This window comes from Capra hircus, chromosome 4 (assembly GCF_001704415.2).
Source record: "Capra hircus breed San Clemente chromosome 4, ASM170441v1, whole genome shotgun sequence".
In the NCBI taxonomy this organism is placed as follows: Eukaryota; Metazoa; Chordata; class Mammalia; order Artiodactyla; family Bovidae; genus Capra; species Capra hircus.
Window position 1 is genome coordinate 71976564 of NC_030811.1, and position 24790 is coordinate 72001353.

Genomic DNA, 24790 nt, shown 5'->3' on the forward strand with positions numbered 1-24790 from the left:
TGAGATTGTTGATATTTTTCATGGCAATCTTGCTTCCAGCTTGTGATTCATGTAGCCTAGCATTTTGCATAATGTACTCTGGCTATCAGTTAAATAAGCAGGGTGACTATACAGCTTTTGACATACTCCTTTCCCAATTCTGAACCAGTCCTTTGTTCCGTGTCCAGCTCTGTTGCTTCTTGACCTGCATACAGGTTTCTCAGGAGGCAGGTAAGGTGGCACTATGTAGGGTAAATTAACAGGACCTGAAAACTGGTTACGTGCAGGACTTACACAGTTTTAGACATAGACTGGGGAGAAGATGGTCACTTTACTGAAGTAGTTAAGGGGGCAAATACTACTCTTCATGTAGGTTTTTTACCAGAGGTTTGTCTTTTTCTTTTTATGGTTATTTTATTTTTTAGAGCAGGTTCAGGTTCACAGCCAATTTGAGAAGGTACAGATATTTTTCCCATATGCCCCCTACCCCTACATGCACAGCCTCCTCCACTACCAGCACCCCTCCTCCAGAGTGGCCTTCAAGTCTACACTGACACACTGTCACCTGGAGTCCATAGCTTACACTGGGTTCCCTCTTGGTGGTGTACATCTTGTGGGTTTGGGTGGCCCTAGGTTTCTGACAGGTGAGTCTGAGGGAATCCTGGAAGGAATCACATAAAGATGTCCAGAAGGCAGAGATGAGGAGTGAGGTCAGGACAGGAAATTATAAAACCCTGCCAGTGGGTAGCAAGGTTGAGGGGTGCTATGGCCTGAGCACTGAACTGGCTACACTCCCATCAAATATAGTCCGTGTAGTTGAATGAAAATAATGACCAAACCTGACAGAGGGCTATGTTTTTCAGTGTTTGGCAGCAAATAATACAGGTAAGAATTGCGTATGAGCTGAGACTTGAGACAGTATGTGAGCTATGATAGCTGTGGAAATGCTCCGGAGTGTGTGATTTCATGATTATAACAAAAATTTGATTGTTTTACTTGGAACATAGGTAGACCAATAATTAAAAGTATGCATAAATGAACAAGCATAGGGCTGGACTTGATCTGTGCTGTAGTTTGGAGACCCCCGATCTAATTAATTGAGAACATTGATCATACCTATCGCTAAATTCAGGCTGTCTTATCACAATCTGCCAACAACTGGAGCCTATGAAGTTTACCCTACTTGTGGGTTCACATTCAAGTAACGGGAGTATAAAGCCCCTGCAGCATTAATGTGCAGTGAGGGCCCTGCCCCTCCAGGGCAGTCCCCTCTGCGGAGCGGGGCGCCCCCTTGTGAGCTCTGTGCAGACACAGCCTGCACTTGGCTCTGCAGAAGTCTCTGCAATAGGAAAGGGAAACAATCTTAGCTGCCAGAGCGCCTGGATTGTGTGATGAGACCACTACGTGCAATGCGGGTTGAAAACTGCACAGCTCTGCACCTTGGCCACAGGAACCCTACTGACAAAAGTTTTGAGGGCCATCCGTTGACTGAGCAAAGCAGAAACGAGCTGCTTTCAAGCGCTGGCACCCTCCAGGCTGCTGTTTCATCTGTATGCCTTCTGACACTGTTTCCCTTTGGTTTTCAGGGGTGCTCTGGAAGCTTATGTTCAATCAGTAAGAAGCAGAGAAGGCAAAGAATTTGCACCGGTTTATCCCATAATGGTTCAGCTGCTTCAGAAAGCTATGTCTGCTCTTCAGTAAGAATGTGAAGTATTTCTTAATCTCCATTTTGTGCTAACCCATCCAAGGGTGGCAAATACATACTCTAAAAGACAGCTACCATCTACTGTTTCATGAATCTAAATGACTTTTCTGTATTTCCCTGTTGACCTCTTCTGTTTACCTCTTAAGCTCTTCTACCTTAAGTACCATAAAATGTCAAAATAGATTCATCACCACCTTGAAATTCTGTAGAGCTTATTTTTCCAAAAAGATACCAAACTCTTCTCTCCCATCGGGTTTTTCTATGAAGCTATCTAAAACTTCTTTCCCATCACAGAGTCCCCACAGCTTAAGGGACGGAGTCAAGTTCTATAGTAAATACGCTGCTTCTCCCCAGCCGACATCCTTTCTTGCTGGGTAAGGAGTTAACCCAGTAGCTTCCATTATTTGGCTGCACATTAGAATCACTGGTAGCTTTAAATAATCCTGATGCCCAATTTGTACTCCATATTAATAAGTATGGGGGTAGGAAGCAGGCATTACTATTTTATTTAATAAAATGTTTCCAATGTGCAACAGTTCGGTAACCACTGGCATATCCCGAAGCATATCCGAAGCTCAGTGTTGTTTAACCGCATCTTACTGTATCTTTAATAATAGAGCAAGGCTGTCTTCGTACTTTGTGTGTCACTTTATTAACAGCAGACTTTGGGGTCTGTTCTACTTTATAACAGAGATGCCAAGCTAAAAATTAGCTTTTACTCTGAAAGGAGTCTTATAAATAGTAATCTGGGTCCTTCTTTCTATTGCCCTTGCCTTGTCATTAACATTTTAAAGTTTAAAATCCCACAAGCCACTTGTAAAAATATTTTCCATTTCCTGAACCTATTATTTGGATGACTCATTCATAAAGTTCCATCAGGATAAATCAGAAGTCAGAGATAAACAATTTTTTTCATTTTATTTGAAATAATATACAAGAATATAGTGTGCAAAATTTAGGGGCAACATCATGAAGAAGTGTAATGAACTGAAATCAATTTTATAGCTGTGATTCCTAACCAGAAACACCACTTGGTGAGTAACACGAAAAGCCATGATTGTAGCTCAGAGCAGACGCAGCTCTACTGCCGTTGTGTTTGCTCTCGTTGTAGACAGCTGGAGGAAAGTAAAGTGCAAGTGTGGCACTGCTTGAGTGCAAAGTCCGCCCCCACCATAGACACGATGACAAAAACGGTATTAAGATACGTGGCTGAGGAGATATAGGACACAAAGTTAAAAATACAATGGTGTCAACTGTTAACAGCACCATTACAGTGACTATATCCCAATGCTATTAACTAACTTTACCTTGGCCTGGGCTGGGTCTCCACTGAAGTCAAGGGTGGACGCCGCCCAGTGTGTCCAACTCAGCTCGGGAGCCGCGGCAGGTGGCTCATAGGCTGGCACTGGCACCATCCACCGGCCCTGTGTCCTGGTAACCTCTTGGCACTGGCCAGACTAGGAGCCCCCATGTTTGGCACAGATGCTGAGCCATGTGGTGGCTGCTCAAGGAAGGCCAGCTCCCGGCTTCTGCTTCACCCCATTATGTGTACAATACAGATTAATAAGCAGTAAGGAGCCAATGTATAAACAGCAGTTACATATTTTTAAATTCCCCTTTTGTACAATTTAAAATAAAACATGTATACACTTCTCCTCTCTTTTCTACTGTACTTTAGCACCACAGGATATCAATTTTCAAGCCTATATTACCTGATAGACATATATGAAGTTTGGAAGAAAAATAAGGCAATTTGGTTTACAATGTTGATAGTTTTAGCTTACTTAATGCTCTAATGGAGAAAGCAAATCCTCACTCATTATTAAATCATTTCAAGACTCAATGCTATCGGTATCTTATGGTCACACGGATTCAGGACAAATGGTGAGACCTTCATCTTAAATCTTTCCATCAACAGTCAAGCATCCTGTTTAATGTTGCTGTGAGCCCTGTGGAGATAAAATTAAAACTCAGTGAATGCTTACAAATCAGTACATAATTTTACAAATGAAAAGCTAAGATGGGTAATATATTAGTAACAATACTACTAAAAAAGACTGCTTTCTCAAAAGTGTTACATTTTTTAAAGTTGGCTAATACCCAGTGGTCCAAGCAACCAGAAAATTTATGAAAATGAGATGAGAGAGATGGACTAGGATGAGCAGAAATGAAAGGGGATCCAGGCAAAGTTCTACCACATGGAATCCTAAGGTAATAACTTAAAAAACCCAGTCCAGTCATATTCTTATATTGGAATCTGACTACTTTTTATAAAGAAATTCTTAAGTGGATGTGAACGACGTGTTACTATAACAGAAACAGACAAATACATGGGGTGAATTAGAACATCCTTGGCCAGCACTCCTGCTGCAAAATACTGTCGTCCCTTTTAGTGAAATTTCAAATTAAGCTCATTCTATCATGTGAAGTTTTCTTGTAATTAATCAAAAACACAACTTAAAAAAATGCCAGTCTAGTAATGGAGAAGTTCTAAGAATCAAGTCTGTCCGATACAGCATTACTATGGTGCGAACTTGTTTACTAGCCTTCCCAATTTTCTATATCTTCTCCATCCTGAGATTTTTTAACCTAGAAATTCTGGGCAAATGTCAGAAGTCCCCATGAAAGTTGGTTAACTTATCTCTACCTCCACCGTCCTTACCCATCACCAACTAAGAAAAGCTGTTGAGACATACCACCCCAAATTAGAAAATTTTTCTGCTGTGTGATATTAATGAGTTAATAATCCTTATCTTTCAACCCAACTAGAAATACATTCCAAATCTATCCACTTCAGCATCTCCACCAAACATTTCTACTTTCCATGCTAAAGTAAATGGCACTAATGATGAAAGGCAGCCTACCTTACATGATGATGGACAACCATTATGAGGCTTTGAAAGATAAAAAGGCTGAGAAACAGCTTCAACACCCTTTTAAAGGTTCTAACAAATGCTCTAATATGATAGTAGAGTTTTGGAGTTAAGTCAAGATCACTTTAAGGAACTACTTTTTGAAACATACTGAATTGGTTCTTTTCCTTTTCCAACAGTCAGGATTTAAACGTTTTTGTTCTTCAGCCAAAGCCTTTGCTTCTAATGTATACATCCTCCTCTCCTCATTCTTCATTTTCTTCCACCTGTCACCAAGGATCACACTTATGGCTCTATAAAAGAAACATTTACACAATGCTGAAGGCAAGAATTTTTCAAAAACTCATGTCAAGTGCTCCTACTTCAGGAAGAAATACAAAGTTGAAAAACAAAAATCTTGTCCAACACAGAGAACAGGAAAAGTCAAGACTATAGTAGTCATTTCCAGTAAAATCCTAAGTCATATGGTCCATTCATCATAATCTTGGCAATTAAAGCCTCCTGGAGTAGGACCAATATTTCAAATTGTCAGAGAATATCTAAAATGGCTAAAAATTGGGTATTTTACACAGCTTTGATTTGAAGAAGAAAAAAAAGTATTCAGAGAAACAGTTTAAATTATCATTGGGTACATCAGTTTTTCAAAACTGTTTGAGATATTAAGGCAGAGTGTCAGCAGCATGAAGTATTCACCTTCTATTAAAAGCTCTTCTTCTTCTTGGTGCCCATACCCATTAAGTAGTCTTTTTTCTTTCATGCAACCATAAAGAAAATGGAATGGCATTAACTATGTACTTACTGCTTATCTCCTAAAGACACCACCAAATAAACTTTAGGCATCATCTGTACTCTAAAATGGATAAATTCAAGGAGGACAATTCAACTGGTAAGACATCAGGATTGAAATCTGAAGCTGTTTCCTATTTACGAATCAAAGGGCTTCGCTGGTGGCTCAAATGGTAAAGGATCTGGCTGCAATGCAGGAGACCCAGGTCCAGTCTCTGGGTGGGGAAGATCCCCTGGAGAAGGGAATGGCAGCCCACTCCAGTATTCTCGCCTGGAGAATCTCATGGACAGAGGAGTCTCGTAAATGGGGTCGCGAAGAGTGGGACACAACTGAGCAACTAATACTTTAATTTCATTTACTAATCTGCTCCCAAACCTACTAAAATAGTCACATTCAGAACAAGCAGACATAACTGTTTTCCTTCTGTGAAGAGCTTAACCCTTAGTTAACTCTCAATTTCATGACACTCAACATGAAAAAGTCTGCAATGACTGTGTGTAGTACATACAAAAGATTTCACAATGGCTGATATGGAGGCTAAAAAACTGGCCTCTAAGCTTTAGAAAAACAGTCACCACAGATGCTCTACTCCTTGAAATTTAAGATGTTATAAATGTATGTTATTTTTTAATACAATAAGCTGATGCAATTAATCACTGCATCTTTGATTAAAATAAAAACCAGTTTTTATAGTCTCTGGGTTAAAGGTACCATATAATGGTTGATACATGTACTATTTGATTACAAAGCATTCATATATGTATCAATTGCCAACAGATACATTTGGTAAAAGAAGCTTCTCTTTTTAATAAAAATAAAAATATTGGGGATGGGCAAAATGGGTGAAGCTGGTGAACAGGTACAAACTTCCAGATATAAAATAAGTGATCGGCTGTAATGTACAGAAGGGTGAGCACAGTGAGTAATAAATACTGCAGTGTATTTGAAAACTGCTAAGAAAGCTGATCTTAGAAGATCTCATCACAAGAAAAAAAATCCCTAATCATGGTATGTATATTAATTAGACTTATTGTTGAAGTGTGAAGTCACTCAGTCATGTCCGACTCTTTGTGACCCCATGGATTGTAGCCTACCAGGCTCCTCAGTCCGTGGAATCTTCCAGGCACGAGTACTGGAATGGGTTGCCATTTCCTTCTCCAAGGCTTACTGTTGCTATCATTATATACAAATAGCAAAGCATTATGCTATACACCTGAAACTCAGTATGTAATATGTCAGTAGCATCTCAAATATACGTATATAAAAAGAGATGAGTCATTCAAACCTGATTCAAAGCTGAATTATTCTATGTGCATAATCATTTGACTTTTCTCATAATACTAATATGGGTAAGGGAACTAGGAAGAATAGGAAAGATAATTTGTGGAGAACTTGGTTCGAGGAAGTGAATAGTAGAGGATTCCAAGATGAGGTAAGGGTACGAGCAAACAGCAGGAAGGACTAGCATTAACTTGTATTCCTGAGCTCGACTGAGGACGCCTCTACGTTCAGTCTTTTGGCAAATCTGGCAGTCATTAGAAACTGCCAACGCCTGCAAATCCACTGTAAAGTACCTCCTTGAGGTCTGACAAAAGGAGGTGCTAGTCTTTCCTATAAAAGTGGAACAGCTGTTAAAACTAAGTCCTCTAACAGGCAAGTGACATTTAATATTATTTTAGATGGCAGACCTTTATCTCTTAGGTAACCTAATTATCTGTCTTAACTTTTACTTTAAAGCCAACCTGGACAACAGAATTCAATAATGAAAGCTACTGAAGAATAAGTTGATTTAATTATCGCAGTTCCTGTGAACCCCATAGAAGAAGTATTCAAATTATCACAGTCAGAATCATCACTATTTTTACCTGTTATCTTTCCCTGGATACATCTGAGTATATTCAACTCTGTATTTTTTGGCAAAAAGCATGAAGGCATTCATTGGTCTTTTGCACTTGTTAGGAGAAGTGGCACTCACAGTCCCTGAGCTGTGGGTTTTGACAGCTTTAGCATACAAAGAACTGGAAGAGAGCTGTGATGATCCCGGTGAGCCACAGTTTTTACTGAATCCAGATCTTTCAAAGTCTTGACCTCCAGGTCCTCCACAAGACAAAGACGCACGACGCTGACGAGCCATACTACTTAGCACGTAAACGGCAGAAGAATCCATAGGCGTGAAGTCATAGCTATAAATAAATGTTTAATTCAGTACAATTATCTGATTTGTAAAAACAGGATTAAAAAAGAAGTATCCTTAAGATCTGATTGGAAACTTCTGTGTATTTTACCTTAAATACTACCAACACTACTTTAACAACTTCACCTTTGACAGTTGGTTATAACATGAAAGCTGCATTTACTAAAATCAGTTTTTTTAATCTTGAGAATACAAAGTTTTCTTTTTTAAAGTACTTCACCCCTCCCCACCCCAAAGAAATTTATAATAATCCACATTAAGATCCCATACAACTCACTTATTCCTACTTTAGATTTATTTTTGGACAAATCTGATAACCTATTTTGTTGAGCTACAGAAACCTGAAACTAAAAAAATTTTAACAGTAGCAGGCATACATACCAGACCTAAGGACTAACTGCTACAGAAGGTAAGATGTTGGCTAAGGACAGGGAGAATTGGTTAAATGTAGCTGAAGGAACTTAAAATGCACAGTAGCCTGATCATTTGTTTAGGTACAAGCAGTCATACATGCATACATCTCCCCTAAAGGCGATCAACGTAACACAGCCTAAAACTTAAACACCCACACTTGTCAGAAAGACTACATTTCGTCTGCTATATTCAGTTTATACAGGTATCAAAATAAGTTCTCTATCTTACTTTCTCAATTATCTTGCTTGTTGATTATTGTCCTCTCTATATGAAGAAACAGGCTAAAAAAGGTGAAGTATCATTCACCCACAGCCTCACAGCTATTAGCTCTCAATCCTCATGTTTGTCCATCTCCAAAGCCCCAGGCTGCCTCAGCAATATCATAATACTCTGTACCATTGTTGGCAAACCTCAAGGTGAATCATCATCAGACTTACTGAAAACACTGTCTGAAAATTGGAGATAATGAGGACCACAGCCTAAAGATAACCTATTAAAAGAGCTCTCTTGTTCCAACTGTGTAAATTTTTTTAACTTTCCGCTTACATTTTTAATCTTAGCAGAAAATCTTTTACTCTAAACCCAACTCACTCTCCCCCTGAAAACATAAATTCTAGCAATACATCAACAGGTTGATATGAGCTACAGGAATAGTATCTGCCTACAGGTAAAACAATATGAGATTACAGATGATTCTAGACACATACGGAGAGCTACATGAGTGGGGTCCACACCATTCACTGCACACAATAAAAATGATTTTTACCAATTATCACAACATCTGTTTTAAAAGGTATCACAACAAGCAACAAAGGTTTACTGTATAGCGCAGGGAACTAGTCAGTATCTTGTAATAACCTATAATGGAAAATAATCTCAAAAATAAGTGTATAACTCGATCACTTTGCTGGGTACCTGAAACATTATAAATCAACTGCACCTCAATAAAATATATTAAGGAAATAAAAGGTATTACATGAAATAAGTGTACTTGAAGTATGACTCCAAAATCATCCAGTAAATGCTTAGCAATCAGTATTAAGCCAGAGAAATAATTTTTGCTACCTCAATCCCCTCCCATATGTAATTTAGAAAAACAGCAAACCTAACTACTGTAAACGAACCTGACACAAAATTATTAATCTCTACTGTGCTTGTGTGCTAAGCTGCTTCAGTCATGTTCGATTCTTAGGGATACCATGGACTGTAGCTCACCATCCTCCAGGCAAGAATACTGGAGTGGGTTGCCATGCCCTCCCTTCAGGGCAATCTTCCCATCCCAGGTATCAAATCCCTAACTGAAGGAAAATATTTAATTACAATTTGAAATACCAAGAGATTTAAAAATAGGGTAAGCTAACTGACTACTGAAATTTGAAAATACCACCATCTAGTGGTACAACCAACCATCCATTTCCACTATGGGTAAAATCTGTAGTTTGAAATATTCAATCACAGAATTCAGATTTTGCCATGACCACAGCATTACAATATCACATAAAATCAATCTTTGAAAAGTTTAATTTTTTTTGCTATACTGAACATTCACTACCTTCACAATCTGCAGTTCCTAAAATATGCTTTTATTTCACACCTTACTTTTTCTACATACCATTCCTCAAGCTTACAACGCCCCCTTTCCCACCATCATTGTCTATTACTCTTAAAGAAAAACTCTACAATATTGTAGTGTATATTAAGCAAATCACAAACATTAACTCACTTAACCCTTCTACAGCTTGTTTTTTCTTTTTTCAAAGATCCACAGAAAAATTGAAAACTTAGCTTATCCCTATTTCCACAGCAAATCTATCACAAAGCCAGGACCTGAATCCTGGCAGTCAGCTCCAGAACCAAGGTGCTACTGGACTACACTGCCTCTCAACCAGCACATCACACCCCATACACATGGACTCACTCATCACTTCTTTCTTTAGACTGGAAGCAGAGAGGCAAGCTTATGCTTTAACTGATTTTAAAATCCCCAATTCCAGCACATTCTAGGCACTCAAAATGTCTGATGACTGACCAAGAGGGTAAAAGAAAACAAATCTGGAGAACGTAAAAACTGGGCTCAAAGCCCATCTCTGCCACTTACCAATAATACAGCCTTGGGCAGGTAATCCTGTAGCCTGTTTACTCATCTCTAAAATGAAGAGAATACATGCTATGCAATGCTGCATAGCTGGAAGAATAGCTCACAGGTACTCAAGTGAAGGATCAATTTTTATGGACAAAGTAGCCTAGACTGGTAAAGTGACTATCCCTAAACCTGCCCAGGGATGCCTAGAAGATTGGCCTCAATGCCCAATTGTCTCAAATGGGCTTCTTCAAATCAGATTCTTACTTGGAAGCTTCCTTTCTACAGCAGAGCCACAAACTGTGTTTAAGAGCTCATCAGTTTATTGCCGACTTCTGGTCCTCTGCAAGCTGACGTCACCTCACATGCCCTTCTCCAACAAGCATGACCCCAAAGCACCTATCGTGTTGCCAGCAATGTCTAGCTGGGTACTATAAATTCTAGTCTTCACAACAAGGAGTAGAGTTAGGTGGTGTTATTACATCCATTTTACAGCTAAAGCACTGAGGCTTGCATCTGCATAAGAGAGTTAAGTCAAATCTAAAATACAACACATGGAATTCCTTGGCGATCCAGCACTTAGGACTCTGTGATTTCACTGCCTAAAGCCTGGGTGGGCACTAAGATCCTGCAAGCCAGATGGCATGGCCAAAACAGAACAGACTTGCCAAGGGGGAGGAAGGGTGTGGGAGGGAAGGACTGGGAATTAGGAAATGCAAAAATTATTATATACAGAATGGATAAACAGCAAGGTCCTACTGTACAGCACAGGGAACTATATTCAATACATTGTGATAAGCCATGTGTAAAAGAATATATGTATGTATAATAAAACTTAAAACAACAACAAATAAATAGGATATTTCTAATATTACTGAAGTTCTACACTGGCCACACCCAGAGATAACCACTCTCCTGAAATGTTTATCATTCCCCCTTCCAGTATTTTATTATAAAACAAACTCATAAACGATAAAACTATAACAACACTATTAAAATGGCAACTATATTAACATGTTATATTACTTAGAATGTTTAATTGTGCAGAATAAAGAACATCACAGGCTTGCTGTCCTTTCAAATGGTTACTTACAGGCTGGCAATGACTAGCATTTGGAATTAGGATTTCAAGAGGGTTCCCCTCATTCCCACAACTGGTAAAGTGGCTCAATGTTCCTAAACTGCGGGTACTGAAAATACTGTTTACCCTAAACACCTGCTTTCGTTCGGGAAGCTTTTGGTACATGCCAGGCAGAGAGCCTGTGCACCCAGCTCCCAATAAAACCTCTAGTGTTGCATGTCTAATAAGCTTCCTGGCAGATGACAATTCCTACGTGTTGTCACAACTCCCTGCTGAGGGAAATAAGCCTGTCCTGTGTGACTCCACAGGGAGAGGACTCCTGGAAATCGGGCTTCACGAGACTTAAGCCCACGCCTTTCCTTTTCACAATTTTGCTTCATATCCCCCTTCACTGTACGAAATCATAGCTATACATGTGACTCAGTACTGAATCCTGTGAGTCCTCCCAGTAAGACACTGAACCTGGGGGTTAACTTGAGGATCCCTAACTGTATATATTTTATATACAACGTGTGTTAGTCACTTAGTCGTGTCCAACTCTTTGTGACCCCATGGATAGTAGCCAGCCAGCCTCCTGTCCATGAGATTTTCCAGGCAAGAATACTGGAGTGGATTGTCATCTCCTTCTCCAGGGGATCTTCCTGACCCAGGGACTGAACCTGGGTCTCCTACATTGCTGGCAGATTCTTTACCATCTGAGTCATAGAAAGAATATATAAATTTTTACTTAACATTTTTAAAGTTGATCCATGTTTAAAAATGTATGTCTAAGGTGGCACTAGTGATAATGAATCTGGTTCAATCCCTGTGTTGGGAAGATCCCCTGGAGAACGGAATGGCAACCCACGCCAGTATTCTTGCCTGGGAAATCCAAGGAGAGGAGCCTGACAGGCTACAGTCCATGGGGTCGCAAAAGAATCAGACACGAATGAGCACACACAAGATTCATTTCTTTTCCACTGACAAAAAGAATTCCATTGCATGAGTGTATTGCATCCGGTTTCCAGTGAATCAGTACTGACACTGTGTCCGTGCTTTCGCTGTCATGAGCTTCACAGAGCTCCTAGTGCACATCTACAAGCACTCACTCCCTCTGGTGTACATACAGAGGAATGGAACTGCTCATATTCGGGGGTGACAATAAAGCCAAATTATCTTCCAAAATTTTTGTGTCAGTTTACACTCTCACCAAAACATTAGAGGCATCATGAATCTACATCCTAAGAATACTGAGTATCGGACCTTAACATTGTCTTGTTTTTCAAAGATGACTGTATATGAAAGAATCAAACAGCATTTAGATTCCAATCATAGGGATGTTTAATGAGCACACAGCCTGGGTCAGGCCCTGTGCTGGTTACCTTTTTTCCCTTTTTAACAGTCTCACTTATGCTTTCAATATAAAAACATATTAACCTTATATTAAACTGAATGAAATAAAATTGTCAGCCCAGCAAAACTCCTCAGAATTCTCTACTTAAATGCTTATGAATTTGTTAATTATCACAAAGAAACAATGGGTCTTAAAATCCTAGATATTATATTCAGACTTTCTCTGCATTCCTTCTGGGAGAAGGGTGACCCAACTGCCCCCATCTTCCCAAGACTGAGGGGTTTCCAGGGATGCAGGACTTTCAGTGCTAAAACCAGAAAAGTTCCGCAAAAATTCAGTTGGTCATCCTCCTTGAGTGTCAGCACACATGGGTTCTTATCCTGTTCTACAACTTGTTAAACAAGGTGATCTCAGGAAAAAATCGCTTTATTCAAGTCATTCCAAATATTAACTTTTTTGCTATTCTCACAATTGTTAATCCATACAACTAAAGACCTTGGTCAAACTGAGTATTAAAGAGTTAACTAAAGGAAAAAGGATACAATTAAAAGATTAATGAACTGGTTCAAAACAACTGGCCAGATTTAACAAATTTTTTTAAACTATCAAAGCTGATCTATTTCAGTAGGATCTTGTTGTTTATTATATGTATACAATTTGTATCTGCTAATCCCAAACTAATTTATCCCTCCCCATCCCCCTCAGGTAACTTTTTCAGGTAAGTTTGTCTATCTGTTTTGTAATGAGTTCATTTGTATCTTTTTTTAAAGATTCCACATATAAGTGATACGGTATTTGTCTTTCACCTACTTCACTTAGTATAATCATCACTGCATCCATCCATGTTGCTCCAAATGGCATTATTTCATCCTTTGTAAAACTTCTCTAGAATTACTATTTTAATTACTAAGTATTTTTTCATTTATTCTTATACTGTTGACCTTTAAACAATATGGGTTTCAACTGCATGGGTCCACTTAAACATGGATTTATTTTTTTCAATAGTAAACACTACTCAGTCCATGGTTGGTTGAATTTGCCTACATGAAAAGCTGGCTATCAGTTATATGTGGATTTTCAACTGTGTGGGGTCAGTGTCCCTAACACTTGTGCTATTCAAGGGTTGACAGTACATACTTCTTCTAAGTAGTCCTTTTTAATTCTCACATCTTTAAAGGTTTAACCTCCTAAATAGCAATCATTAGGGAGATTAAGAGTTAACTTTAACAGAGGAAAAAAAAGAATTATTTACTATTACCTTTTAAATGTATCAAAAACACCTGAATCATCAAAATTAATGGCATCGGGGTGTCCAGGAGGTAGACATACATCACCAATATGAATTTCACAACATGGAATGCCATGCTGTACCACAGTCAAGCTTGGATAAAATGATGACCAACCTAAAGTTAAATCAAACAATCATTACATAAAGGATAGAGACTGAAAGAAGGCACCCAAATTATTTCTTAGACATGTCACCTCAGAGTGTTAAAAACAAAAAGTTAGTATTTCAGAGATTTATAACACAAGTCATGTATCTTTGCCACAAAACAAATCCAAGTATTTTATTTAAGCAATGCAAAAAGCCCTCCAAAACTAGTTTAATTCAGCATTTTACTAGTGTATCAGTTCTATCAATCAGTACTCCATCTACCTACAAGATAGTAAGTGATAAATGATGATGACTGAGACCATGAAATAGTCTCTGAATCATTACATTTGATACTTTGTTAATATGACTCAGGTATAAAGCATAGTTGGCCTAAACCAAATTTCAATTACCAGAATATTTCATTCCCCAAATTATATCAAGACAATAGAGAGCTTATTATGGTATACCCTACATGAATCTACAGTTTCATACCCACAGGAAGTAGAGCTCCACCTGATTACTGCTAAGAGATTTAAACATCAGTAGGTATTACAAGGCATTTCCTATGGTAGTTTTAGTGTGAAAGAAGATTTCCCTTCAAAAGTTTTTTCTTAATCATCAAAAATCACGCCATAAGACATAACTACAAGTTTAAGAAGCTTTCTTTAAAAGTTATGACAAATTCAAATTGAAGCCCTACCTTTATTTTTAACATAGAAAGGGTGGTCCAGTTTACACTCTACAGTAAGTAAACCATCTTCCACTGTACCAGGATCAAAAGTCAACTTCAGTACAGACTCACCAAATGATACACTTTCTTCATGTGATAACAACTTTAGACCATCAGAACCATAGCCCTGGAAATACATGCATAGAGCAAATAAATTGGCAATGTTCAGTTCAACATGGAGTGATGTTCCTATTGTGTGTAAGATTTTATAGAAAAGGTAAAAATAAGATGGGATTCTTGCCACTGAGGAGCTATCAACCCAGTAGTGAAGAAAGGCAAATATATAAATTACTACAATATAAAACAGACTGGAATCAGTACTTCAATGTAAAAATAAATAGTGCTATATGGAGTTTAAAGGGAGATATTAACTCCAGGAGATTAGGAGGGCTTTCAATTCCCATGTGAAATGGAATCTAGAAGCACTCTCCTTATACCAGGAATAGTTTTAACTAGCAACTTCTTTGGAGAATGCTGAGTATTTGCTAAATTACAAGATGAATTCAGAGTTGGGGCAAATAAGGCTGCGAAGAAGGGCCCAGTTAGTAAGTAAGTTAAGTAAAGGGATCTTAAAGACTGGCAAAGTGCTCAAGCTTTCCTTTGAGAAGGATCTGGGAAGTCAATGAAAGTATTATTGTTAATGACTCAATTTTATGATGATGACAAAGACTACAGATAAAAGCTATCTCTAGTATTCAATTTATTTGAAGATTCAACAGGAGAAACCCACTACAGTCTTGAATCTGACAACTGCAATGGTGGTAGAACTGGGCTGAATAAATTCAACCAGTATTTATTGAGTGCTCAGTAGATGCTAGGTGCTAGGCTCTGAAAACACATGATCCCTACCCTTAAATTCACAGAAAGACAAAGGAGACAGACATGCCAATGGCTAGCTGTAATATCCAATCAAAGTTAACTAATAAAAGAAAATAATAAACGTAAAAAGTCTTGAAGGAAATAGAATGGATCAACTGAATATGAAGGGAGGAAAGGAAATAGTCATCTTCATGTTTTGAATGAAGCAAACAAGATAGATTTTGAACCTGGCAATCAAGAAAAGATAATAATACTCCTAAAAGAAAGGAGGAAAACAGCCTGGAGGGGAAGATAAAGGCAGTCCAGTGTTGGTTATACTAATAACTAGATTAAAGAATCTTCTGATTCTTCGCTCTGTAAGAACTTAAAATCAATCCAATTCCACCTTACAAAACAGGAAGCCAACACCCAGTGGGGCAGACAAACTGCCCAAGGCCAGTCACGAAAATGTTAATAGCTGCTGGTAGAGCAAAAAAGAAGAGCACAGCTCTCCTGACTCCAAGACCAGAGCAGTTTCCACGGGCCACAAGGAATTGCTTTGAACATTATCATCAGCGAGGAAGTGTAAATAGAGTGAGGAGGGGTAGAACCTTATCTAACATTCAACATCATGGGCAGACAAGTCAACAGTAAAAAAAATCCAAGACATCAGAAAGAAAATCAGGGCAGTACCATGCTACACAAATCAAAAGAAGACAATCCACTGTGCAGAATACTGCAGAAATGACAAACAAACCAAGCAGATTTCTAAATCAGAATGAAACCAGTAACCTTTGATACAATTTTAGTAGAGCTACAGAGCCCAAGGAAAGACTACAGTGAACTTTACAATACAGTGCTTACAGCATGAAGGAAAACTGAAGGCATCAAGACTATCTTTCTCAAGGACTTAACAGATAGCACGGTCAAAACAGGAATTTTTAAACAAGCACACTTCACAGGCCCATTTTCTCTGCCCAAAGTGGAGATGGAGAAAGTGAAGATTTCAAAGATAGTTTCATCAGTATGTATCCACTGCTACCCATTACTGCCTTTGCTTACCAACTCAGAAAATACCAGCATTTTATTGGGTCATTTTAAAAGTAACTCAACTCTCTATCCACGGGGGAATTAACCACTTTGTAGATTACCTAAGATAAGGCTTTGGTTTATTTATTCATTTTATGTTTAATGCCAGTTTAGTTTTCCCTAAAATGCAATGTGTAAAAAGTGCTAAGAAATACTTTTTTCCCATCTAAGAAAGCTTCATTATCAAGGTAGGATCTCAAGTCACTGTTGTTCACACCAAGAGGATTCACAAAAGCTCCTCCCAAAACGCAGGATGCCATGTAACATAAAGCAAGTGGAGGATACATCTGTAAATTAATAAAACACCTGTGCTCCCTTTGAAAGACTTGGGAAAGTTTAAAGAATTTTAAATCAACCTTGTGAGTGCCCATCTGGAGATCTTCCTCATTATCACAGCCTTCGGTTCTAGCAAAATCTTCCACATTCTGCCATTCCTTATTGCTTCCCTTATGAAAACACAGTCGTGTGCCTAAAGTTGAAATAAAAAACAAATATTAGATATGTGATCAGTGTGTTTGCTATACTAGTAAACTAAAAATTCAAGCCTTTTTTTAACCTTTCAAAAAACAGTGCCAAGCAGTTGAAGGCCAGGAATTGCACCACCCCAAGTCATCATCATCTGAAAGGGAGGACATGCAGAAAATGCCAGATTCCGACTCACTGTTTGCCTGTGGAAAAAGGCATTACAAACTTTTTAGTTTTTATTTTCAATGTATTTTGTAAATATGTGTCTTCAGACTTTATTAGTAGGTAACTTACTAATTTTAAACTGTGGGAGAAAAAACTGCCTTCTGATGTTTTGGGAAGTTTAGTTAAATGCATTTTCTTACTGGTAATTCTGAATTTTTCTAACAGTTATTAGAGCTATACATATAAAATCAAACTCAGATCACTAGCAGAAAAACAAGACAGACTATTTTCCATCTGTGTGTACTTCAGAAGACACTCTTAGTGAGGGACAAGTTAATGTTTTTCAGCTGCTGTGCAAACGTCATAAAAGTTTAATTTCATGAATGAACTTACCCTTTCATGTCTGACTGGTGTTTGCTCCTTCCAGTGATGAGGGAAGGCCGGCTCACCCTTAGAAGAGGCCACCGGTGGAGGGCGCGCGTAGGAATGTAAACTTTTGCTAGTAGCTATGATGTGTACAGGAGATGATCTAAAATAAATCAGCCACTTTAGTTACAAAGCAAAGGTCCTTAAACTAGGGCTTTCCTTTTGATGAAAAGAACTTCACATTCACCATACCAGTGTTATTACATGTAAGACACCTATGGGAAACACTGGTGAAGATAACAAAAATTTCATCTGTAGTGTGTTGTTGTATAACTTCTTTCCCTCTTCACACATTTTAAACACTTTTTTTCAGATGAGATAATATACTTCAAATTCCAAATTACTGTTTCCTTCATTTATTCACTCATTTTTGTGTCATTAGTGAAAGTGAAAGTGAAGTCGCTCAGTCGTGTCTGACTTTTTGCCACCCGTGGACTGTAGCCCACCAAGCTCCTCTGTCCATGGGATTCTCCAGGCAAGAATATACTGGAGTTGGTTGCCATTTCCTATGTATCACTAAATACAAACAAATATACAGTTGCCTTCATGAAAGATGATGCCCCCTCATGCAGGGCTCCCTGTCCCGTTCTGTCTTACTCTGATGTGGTCACTAAATCTCAGTCTGAACAGGGCCTCCAAGCTCTATGTGACAAACTCGGAACTCCTTAGCTACCAACCACTTGCAGATTCAATGAATTACCTGAAGCTGAAATGTTTAAACGTGTTATGGTAGAAAACAGCCTATTTGCAAAGCAGCTACACATAAAGCCAGCTACTTCAACCCCCAGGATCACCTTAAAAAGTAAGCTACCTCTTCCCCTTCTTTCCTGTCAAAGGTCTCTTTACCAGGCAGCACTCCCTTCAGACTACATGGGGCTCTCAAGAACACACTAAGATCCTTCCCCCACAGGCCCGTACAGGGCAAGCACTAATGTGCACTGATTTAGGAGATTGGAAAGTAGCAGAGAAGACTTAGGGTCAACTGAAGGTCCTCAATCAGGACAATTCATGTCAGCTAGGGATTTGGTCTTTAACAAAAAAATGTTTACAGTGTCTGTACTAATCCTCGTTCCAACAGGAGGAGGGCATCTTACTTTCCAATTTTGCACTTACTCCGTGAGAAATCTATTAGTCCCTCGATTTTTCTAATCTTAAGTAACATTTTTATTATACCTTTGCAGAAATTACTTATATAAAACTATACTGTTTTCATGTTCACATAACTTAAGTAAAAACCCAAGTTAGTTTCCACATATTTTAGCATACTCGCCAACCAATTTTCAAAGTATAAATACATAAATGTTTCATCTTTTATTTCTTTTTATTATACATTTACATATTTATTGAGTGGCCAAACTGTTGAAAATTGCTTAAGCTTGTCCCTGCTTTCTTAATACAAGAAAATTAAGTTTATCAGTTCTTCTGTATAACCATTTAAAAGAGAACAACATAGTGTTCTAAAGCGTGTGGCCTAAATGCTCTAAAAACTAATATGCTGATGTGTCTGAATGACTGACACCATTGTCTCCTCATCCCTCTATGCAAGCATAGCATACATTTTATGTCCTCAACCCCTTGACACTCTGCAGTTACAACTTCAGACATCCAAAAGCTCAATAACTAACAGTTTGACAATCTACACAAAGTTGTAGAGAATAGCTATGGACCACTGACAGGGTTAAAAGCCAGGCAGAACAGCAGAGTGTTACCATGCCTCGTTCCCGAGGAAGAAGGGAAGCAGAGAAAATGCGGTGGGGAATTTACACCTTTAAGGAGCTACTCCTTTTAACTTTTTTTAACATTAATTTTCTTCTGAGGGCTTTACTCAGCTTTCCATGAATTATTAATCCTCTAGTTTGTTGTGAAAAATGAAAATTACTATCTCAACTAAAATTGGGGGAAAAGGAAGTCCAATAGTAAAATCTGGATTTTCTGTTTTTAATTCTAAAAGAATTTTTCATTTTTTGACTCTTAAAGATTATAATAAAAACTGGGACAATAAAGGAAGAAATACTTTGAAAAGTCAACTTTTCATCCTTGTAGAAATTATCATGGACTTAAACTGAAGTTAATTAAATTGAATTTGCTCTAATCAAGATTAATATCCTGCTGAAGAGAAGAAAAGCAGGATAACTTGCTGGGATGCAAGAAAATCAAGGCTCCACACCTAACAAGTTTATTTTTTAGCAAAGAATTATACTAACTTACAAGCACTACCAAATTTCGGTTATTCCTACATCACTGTATATGGACTCTGGTCTACCCACCCACATGAGTGCAAATCTGGGTTACTTCTCTTCCTTATAAACTATCATATTTATCTATGTCTTTTTAAATAGTCAACTTTATAATCTGGGGGATAATTAATATTATCCATTTCTCTCTCTAGAAACCTATATGCAGGTCAGGAAGCAACAGTTAGAACTGGACATGGAACAACAGACTGGTTCCAAATAGGAAAAGGAGTACATCAAGGCTGTATATTGTCACCCTGCTTATTTAACTTATATGCATCATGAGAAACGCTGGGCTGGAAGAAGCACAAGCTGGAATCAAGATTGCCGGGAGAAATATCAATGACCTCAGATATGCAGATGACACCACCCTTATGGCAGAAAGTGGAAAGGAACTAAAAAGCCTCTTGATGAAAGTGAAAAGAGGAGAGTGGAAAAGTTGGCTTAAAGTTCAATGTTCAGAAAACTTAAGATCATGGCATCTGGTCCCATCACTTCATGGCAAATAGATGGGGAAACTGTGGAAACAGTGTCAGACTTTATTTTGGGGGGCTCCAAAATCACTGCAGATGGTGACTGCAGCCATGAAATTAAAAGACACTTACTCCTTGGAAGGAAAGTTATGACCAACCTAGACAGCATACTAAAAAGCAGAGACATTACTTTGCCAACAAAGATCTGTCTAGTCAAGGCTATGGTTTTTCCAGTGGTCATGTATGGATGTGACAGTTGGACTGTGAAGAAAGCTGAGCACCGAAGAATTGATGCTTTTGAACTGTGGTGTTGGAGAAGACTCTTGAGAGTCCCTTGGACTGCAAGGAGATCCAACCGGTCCATCCTAAAGGAGATCAGTCCTGGGTGTTCATTGGAAGGACTGATGCTAAAGCTGAAACTCCAATACTTTGGCCACCTCATGTGAAGAGCTGACTCATTGGAAAAGACTCTTGATGCTAGGAGGGATTGGGCGCAGGAGGAGAAGGGGATGATAGGATGAGATGGCTGGATGACATCACTGACTTGATGGACATGAGTTTGAGTCAACTCGGGAGTTGGTGATGGACAGGGAGGCCTGGCGTGCTGCAATTCATGGGGTCACAAAAGAGTCGGACACGACTGAGCGACTGAACTGAAATGAGGAATATTATTTGGAAAATTCCATAATTTTACAGCACAATAACTCATTTTCTTAAACTCTGGTCTGGGTAAATGAAACAAGTGTTTTTTGTTTTTTTTTTTTACCAATGAGAGTCTACTTCGAGAAATTCAAGATATCAGTATCAGCAAACGTATACATAACATAAGGCCACATACACGGTGAAAAAAAAAATTAATGCAGACCAAAAGGAACCATATTCAAGGTTGACTAAGTTTAAAATATAATATTTATTTTAATTATGGCTCTTTAGAAAACTTTCATTTCTCTAAGCAAAAAATATAAATAAAAGTATTCTTGGTCTGATGTTTTTCTTGATGACTTTAAACCATTTAAGACTCAGTTCTCATATTACTTTTATCTAATCATCAAAGTATGAAATAATGACTGGGGGTTGAATACCTCTTTGATCATTTTAAGATAAAGAGCTCAATTTTAACAACTTTAATAAAAAAAAATCTTTATTTAAATGATCAACAGCATTATTACTTTTAAAACTGCTGCTGCTAAGTCGCTTCAGTTGTGTCTGACTCTGTGCGACCCCACAGATGGCAGCCCACCAAGCTCCCCATCCCTGGGATTCTCCAGGCAACTTTTAAAACTAGGGAGGGAAAAGTGTTTTGTAATGACAAAGTTTTCAATTAAAACACAGCCAATGTTCCCACCTGTTGTAAAATGAGCACTGCATAAGTGGACTTTGTGGGCTGGTGGCAATATTTGCTAGTTCTGTTAGCCAATCCACTTCATTTTCACCGTAAGTATTTTCTGATATTTCTGAGGTATTCTGGTTCCAAGATGGTCTTGGATATTCTTGATGAGACACATCTGAACTCAGCTGGTAAATGGCAGATTGAGCAGGATCACTCTGAACAGCCTGAAGTTCAGGAAGATCATCTGCAAATAAGCACACTCAAGATTATCAGAAGGAAATCACTAATACAGGGGACAATACTGTAGTCACAGCTGGGAAAGAGGACCTCAAATTTAGCTAGTTAATTTTGTGAGAGGAAAAGTGTAAATTCAAAATGTTTTTTTGAAAGAAACAAGTTTCAACTGAAAAAACAATGACACCTCATACATTTAAGGGTCAACAAAGCTTAACAGAAAAGTACACTTAAATGGATTAATGACCTCACTACACAAACCATGTATTTACAACTGTTCACAAACTGTTCTGTTTGTGTTTTCTGACTCTCTGCCCCCAGTTTTTCACAGGCTCACCTGGGAATAATCCATATGCTACTCAGACGTTTTTATGTTACCACATTAATAAGGAAAAAGGTATTTTATGGGGGCATATATGTACTTAACAAGATTACTACAATAAACGAAAACAACAATTTTCAAAGATGAAACTTAGATCACAGCAATTTTTAGGTACTACTTATTCAATTTTATCTACACCAAATTATTTATTTTTAATGAGAAAGTCTAAACTCAGTAATATTTATTATTTTCCAAAAAGTGTGTTCTCAAAAGGTAGTTCATGACAGACTTTCAGCTACCCAAGAAAGAAAACCAGAAAGAGTACCCAAGGACCACCCTTGTTCATGCCCAAACTACACTGCAAGGTAGACTGAATTCTAAAAAACTGAACTGGAAAAAAAAAGCCTCTTGTAGCTTTAAAAACAACAACAAAATCCGTTTGTGAAAGACACGCCTGTAAACTCTATGGATCTAATGGGTCTCTTCAATACATAAACCCAGAAGCTCTTGTAGACTTGAGAGCTCTCCTACATGGTCACAATAAAAGCACATACTCACTCCTATACCGGGACTATCCCAGAGTAACTCACTAAAACGGAAATGTCTGACAAGTACTAATTCAGGATATCCATTCATAAAACCTACTAGAAAGTATCCCTCCCTTCCCAAAGAAGCCAAAATACACCAACTTAAGATAATTCCACTCTGCAATGCTCATGATGGTGTAGTTATTTCCCTTCCCTCACTGCCAACATCATTCTTTGACTATCACCTGTATATTTACTGTGAAGGGTTCATTTCTGTCTTTCAAGTTAAGGAAACTACTTTTAAACTGAAGTCATGAGGGGCTGTAAAGTTTTTGACCTCCTGAGCCCTAGGTTCCTGATTTCCTTCTGAAACCAACTAAAATGTGACAATGAAGAACCAAGTAATTGATTGAAATGATACTTCCCACTCAATAGTAACCACAATTCAATAAATATTTTGAGCTTAGTAAACCCTTAGCATGTCAACAGGTTATGTCTCAAGACCTTTAAGATCTTCAAATTCCCAAAGAAGACTACAGTATAACCTCCTTTATTTCATTATTTATAAAATGAGGACAATCACATCTCGGATTTTGTGAACATCAGGGGAAAACGCATTTTAAATGGGGACAAAGCCAAGACGAAAAGTGGGCAGCAAGACAAGCTCACTCATCGGCTGTTTATTCTCAACACTTACCTCAAAGCAGTAACATTCAAAGTCATACCTCAACAAACCTACACAGTTCTATATATCATGCATCTTTGGGGTAGCTCAGCAGTACTGATAATTACAAATGTCTGATCCTCCAGTTTCAAGTGTCCACTGGAATTTCCCCCATCATACCAACAAACCAGGCATAAAGGCATAGCCAGCATAATTTGCTGAGCTTGCAAGGCTATTTCAAAAGTAACAGCTTTTGAAAAGCCACACCACAAGGTTTTCATAAGATGTTTAAAGGCTCATTTTTACCCACAAAGACAGTTGAGTTTGAATTTGTTAAAGAGTCTCTATGATAACTAACATAATCAACATAAAGTTATGTTGGTTTAAATAATACTTTATAAGCAATAACAAGAGAACATTGAAAGTTCCTAGTGAACAAAACTTAGCATACTTTTCAGCAATTCCAAGGTGGGTGGAAAAGTTAAACATGAAAATTAATCCGCATCTCAGTGAAGATCCCTAAATACTGAATTTTGTTTACCAAGTTCCATGTGCTCATCACAAGAGTTGTACCCGGGCGAGGAGGGCAGCGTCTCCTTGCACTGCAGCAGCTGCAGCGAGTCGCTCACTCCGGGCGCTCTCTTGTCCATGACTAGCAGGAGCTTCTGCACCGCATCAGGCATCTGGTTGCTCTTCACTTCCCACACCATGTTATGGCGCTCCGACTAAAAATGACACAAGAAAAAAAAAGTCACGTGGTCTATGAAAGCATAAAATCAATCAGAGACATCACAATGTTGTATCTTTAATCATATATTGCCTTCTGTATCCCCCTCAAAATCGCTACACATGGACGACTGAAGGTCCACTCTATTTGGCACCTTTTTTGGAAGATTTGAATTTCTCTATCAATTGTGTTCACTATTTTGTTTTCTCATCTTATGAAAGTGAACAAGTGTAATGTTACAGTCTCTAAAGAACATTTGAGAAAGAGTTTTTTGGGATTTCCAGTGGTTAAGACTCCATGCTTCCATTGCAGGGTCACAAGTTCAGTCTCTGGTCGGGGATCTAAGATCTTGTGGCCAAAACAAAAACATAAAGTAAAATAAGAGTTTCTTAAAATGGACATATATTATACTTCTCATAAAAGTAAAAATATTTTCTTAATGATAATTTGGAATCTAATAATAAAAAGGCTACTATTTTTACAAAGATGTATAATAATAATGGGAAATTTAGCTAAACATTATCTAAATCTACCATTATCTCAAGCATACAAAATTGAAACAATGAAGAACACAATATAAACTGATACACCTAAATAATTTCTCAGCTATGTCTACCAACTAAATTGTTATGAAAGTAAAATGTGGTTATACCTTTTACGTTCTTGCCTTTGAACAGTGATCAAATTAGTTATTTAATACGAGTGACAGCAGCAGGGGATTTCCTGATTTCTCAGGCTCTACCCCAAATTTCATTTTTAAAAGTTCTAATGAAACATACCAACAC

The 24790-nt window shown here is 38.1% G+C and overlaps 2 protein-coding genes across 4 annotated transcripts in view; one reads left to right on the forward strand and one right to left on the reverse strand.

The window, feature by feature from the left end:
* Positions 1-1885, forward strand: part of COG5 (component of oligomeric golgi complex 5) — a 282487-nt gene extending 280602 nt beyond the window's left edge. The window contains exon 22 of the mRNA XM_005679133.3: positions 1566-1885. Within this exon, the coding sequence (XP_005679190.2) occupies positions 1566-1680 (115 nt within the window). The 3' untranslated portion in view covers positions 1681-1885. The remainder of the gene's footprint in view (positions 1-1565) is intronic.
* The window catches only part of HBP1 (HMG-box transcription factor 1), a 30897-nt gene continuing 8683 nt past the window's right edge, over positions 2577-24790 (reverse strand). For all 3 annotated transcript variants that reach the window (XM_005679135.3, XM_018047228.1, XM_018047227.1), the window contains exons 2-11: positions 23820-24003; positions 21547-21775; positions 17462-17597; positions 16995-17106; positions 16795-16907; positions 14522-14678; positions 13705-13849; positions 7210-7527; positions 4709-4850; positions 2577-3633 (exon numbers count right to left, since the gene is read on the reverse strand). In XM_005679135.3, the coding sequence (XP_005679192.3) occupies positions 3616-3633; positions 4709-4850; positions 7210-7527; positions 13705-13849; positions 14522-14678; positions 16795-16907; positions 16995-17106; positions 17462-17597; positions 21547-21775; positions 23820-24003 (1554 nt within the window). In that variant the 3' untranslated portion in view covers positions 2577-3615. The remainder of the gene's footprint in view (positions 3634-4708; positions 4851-7209; positions 7528-13704; positions 13850-14521; positions 14679-16794; positions 16908-16994; positions 17107-17461; positions 17598-21546; positions 21776-23819; positions 24004-24790) is intronic.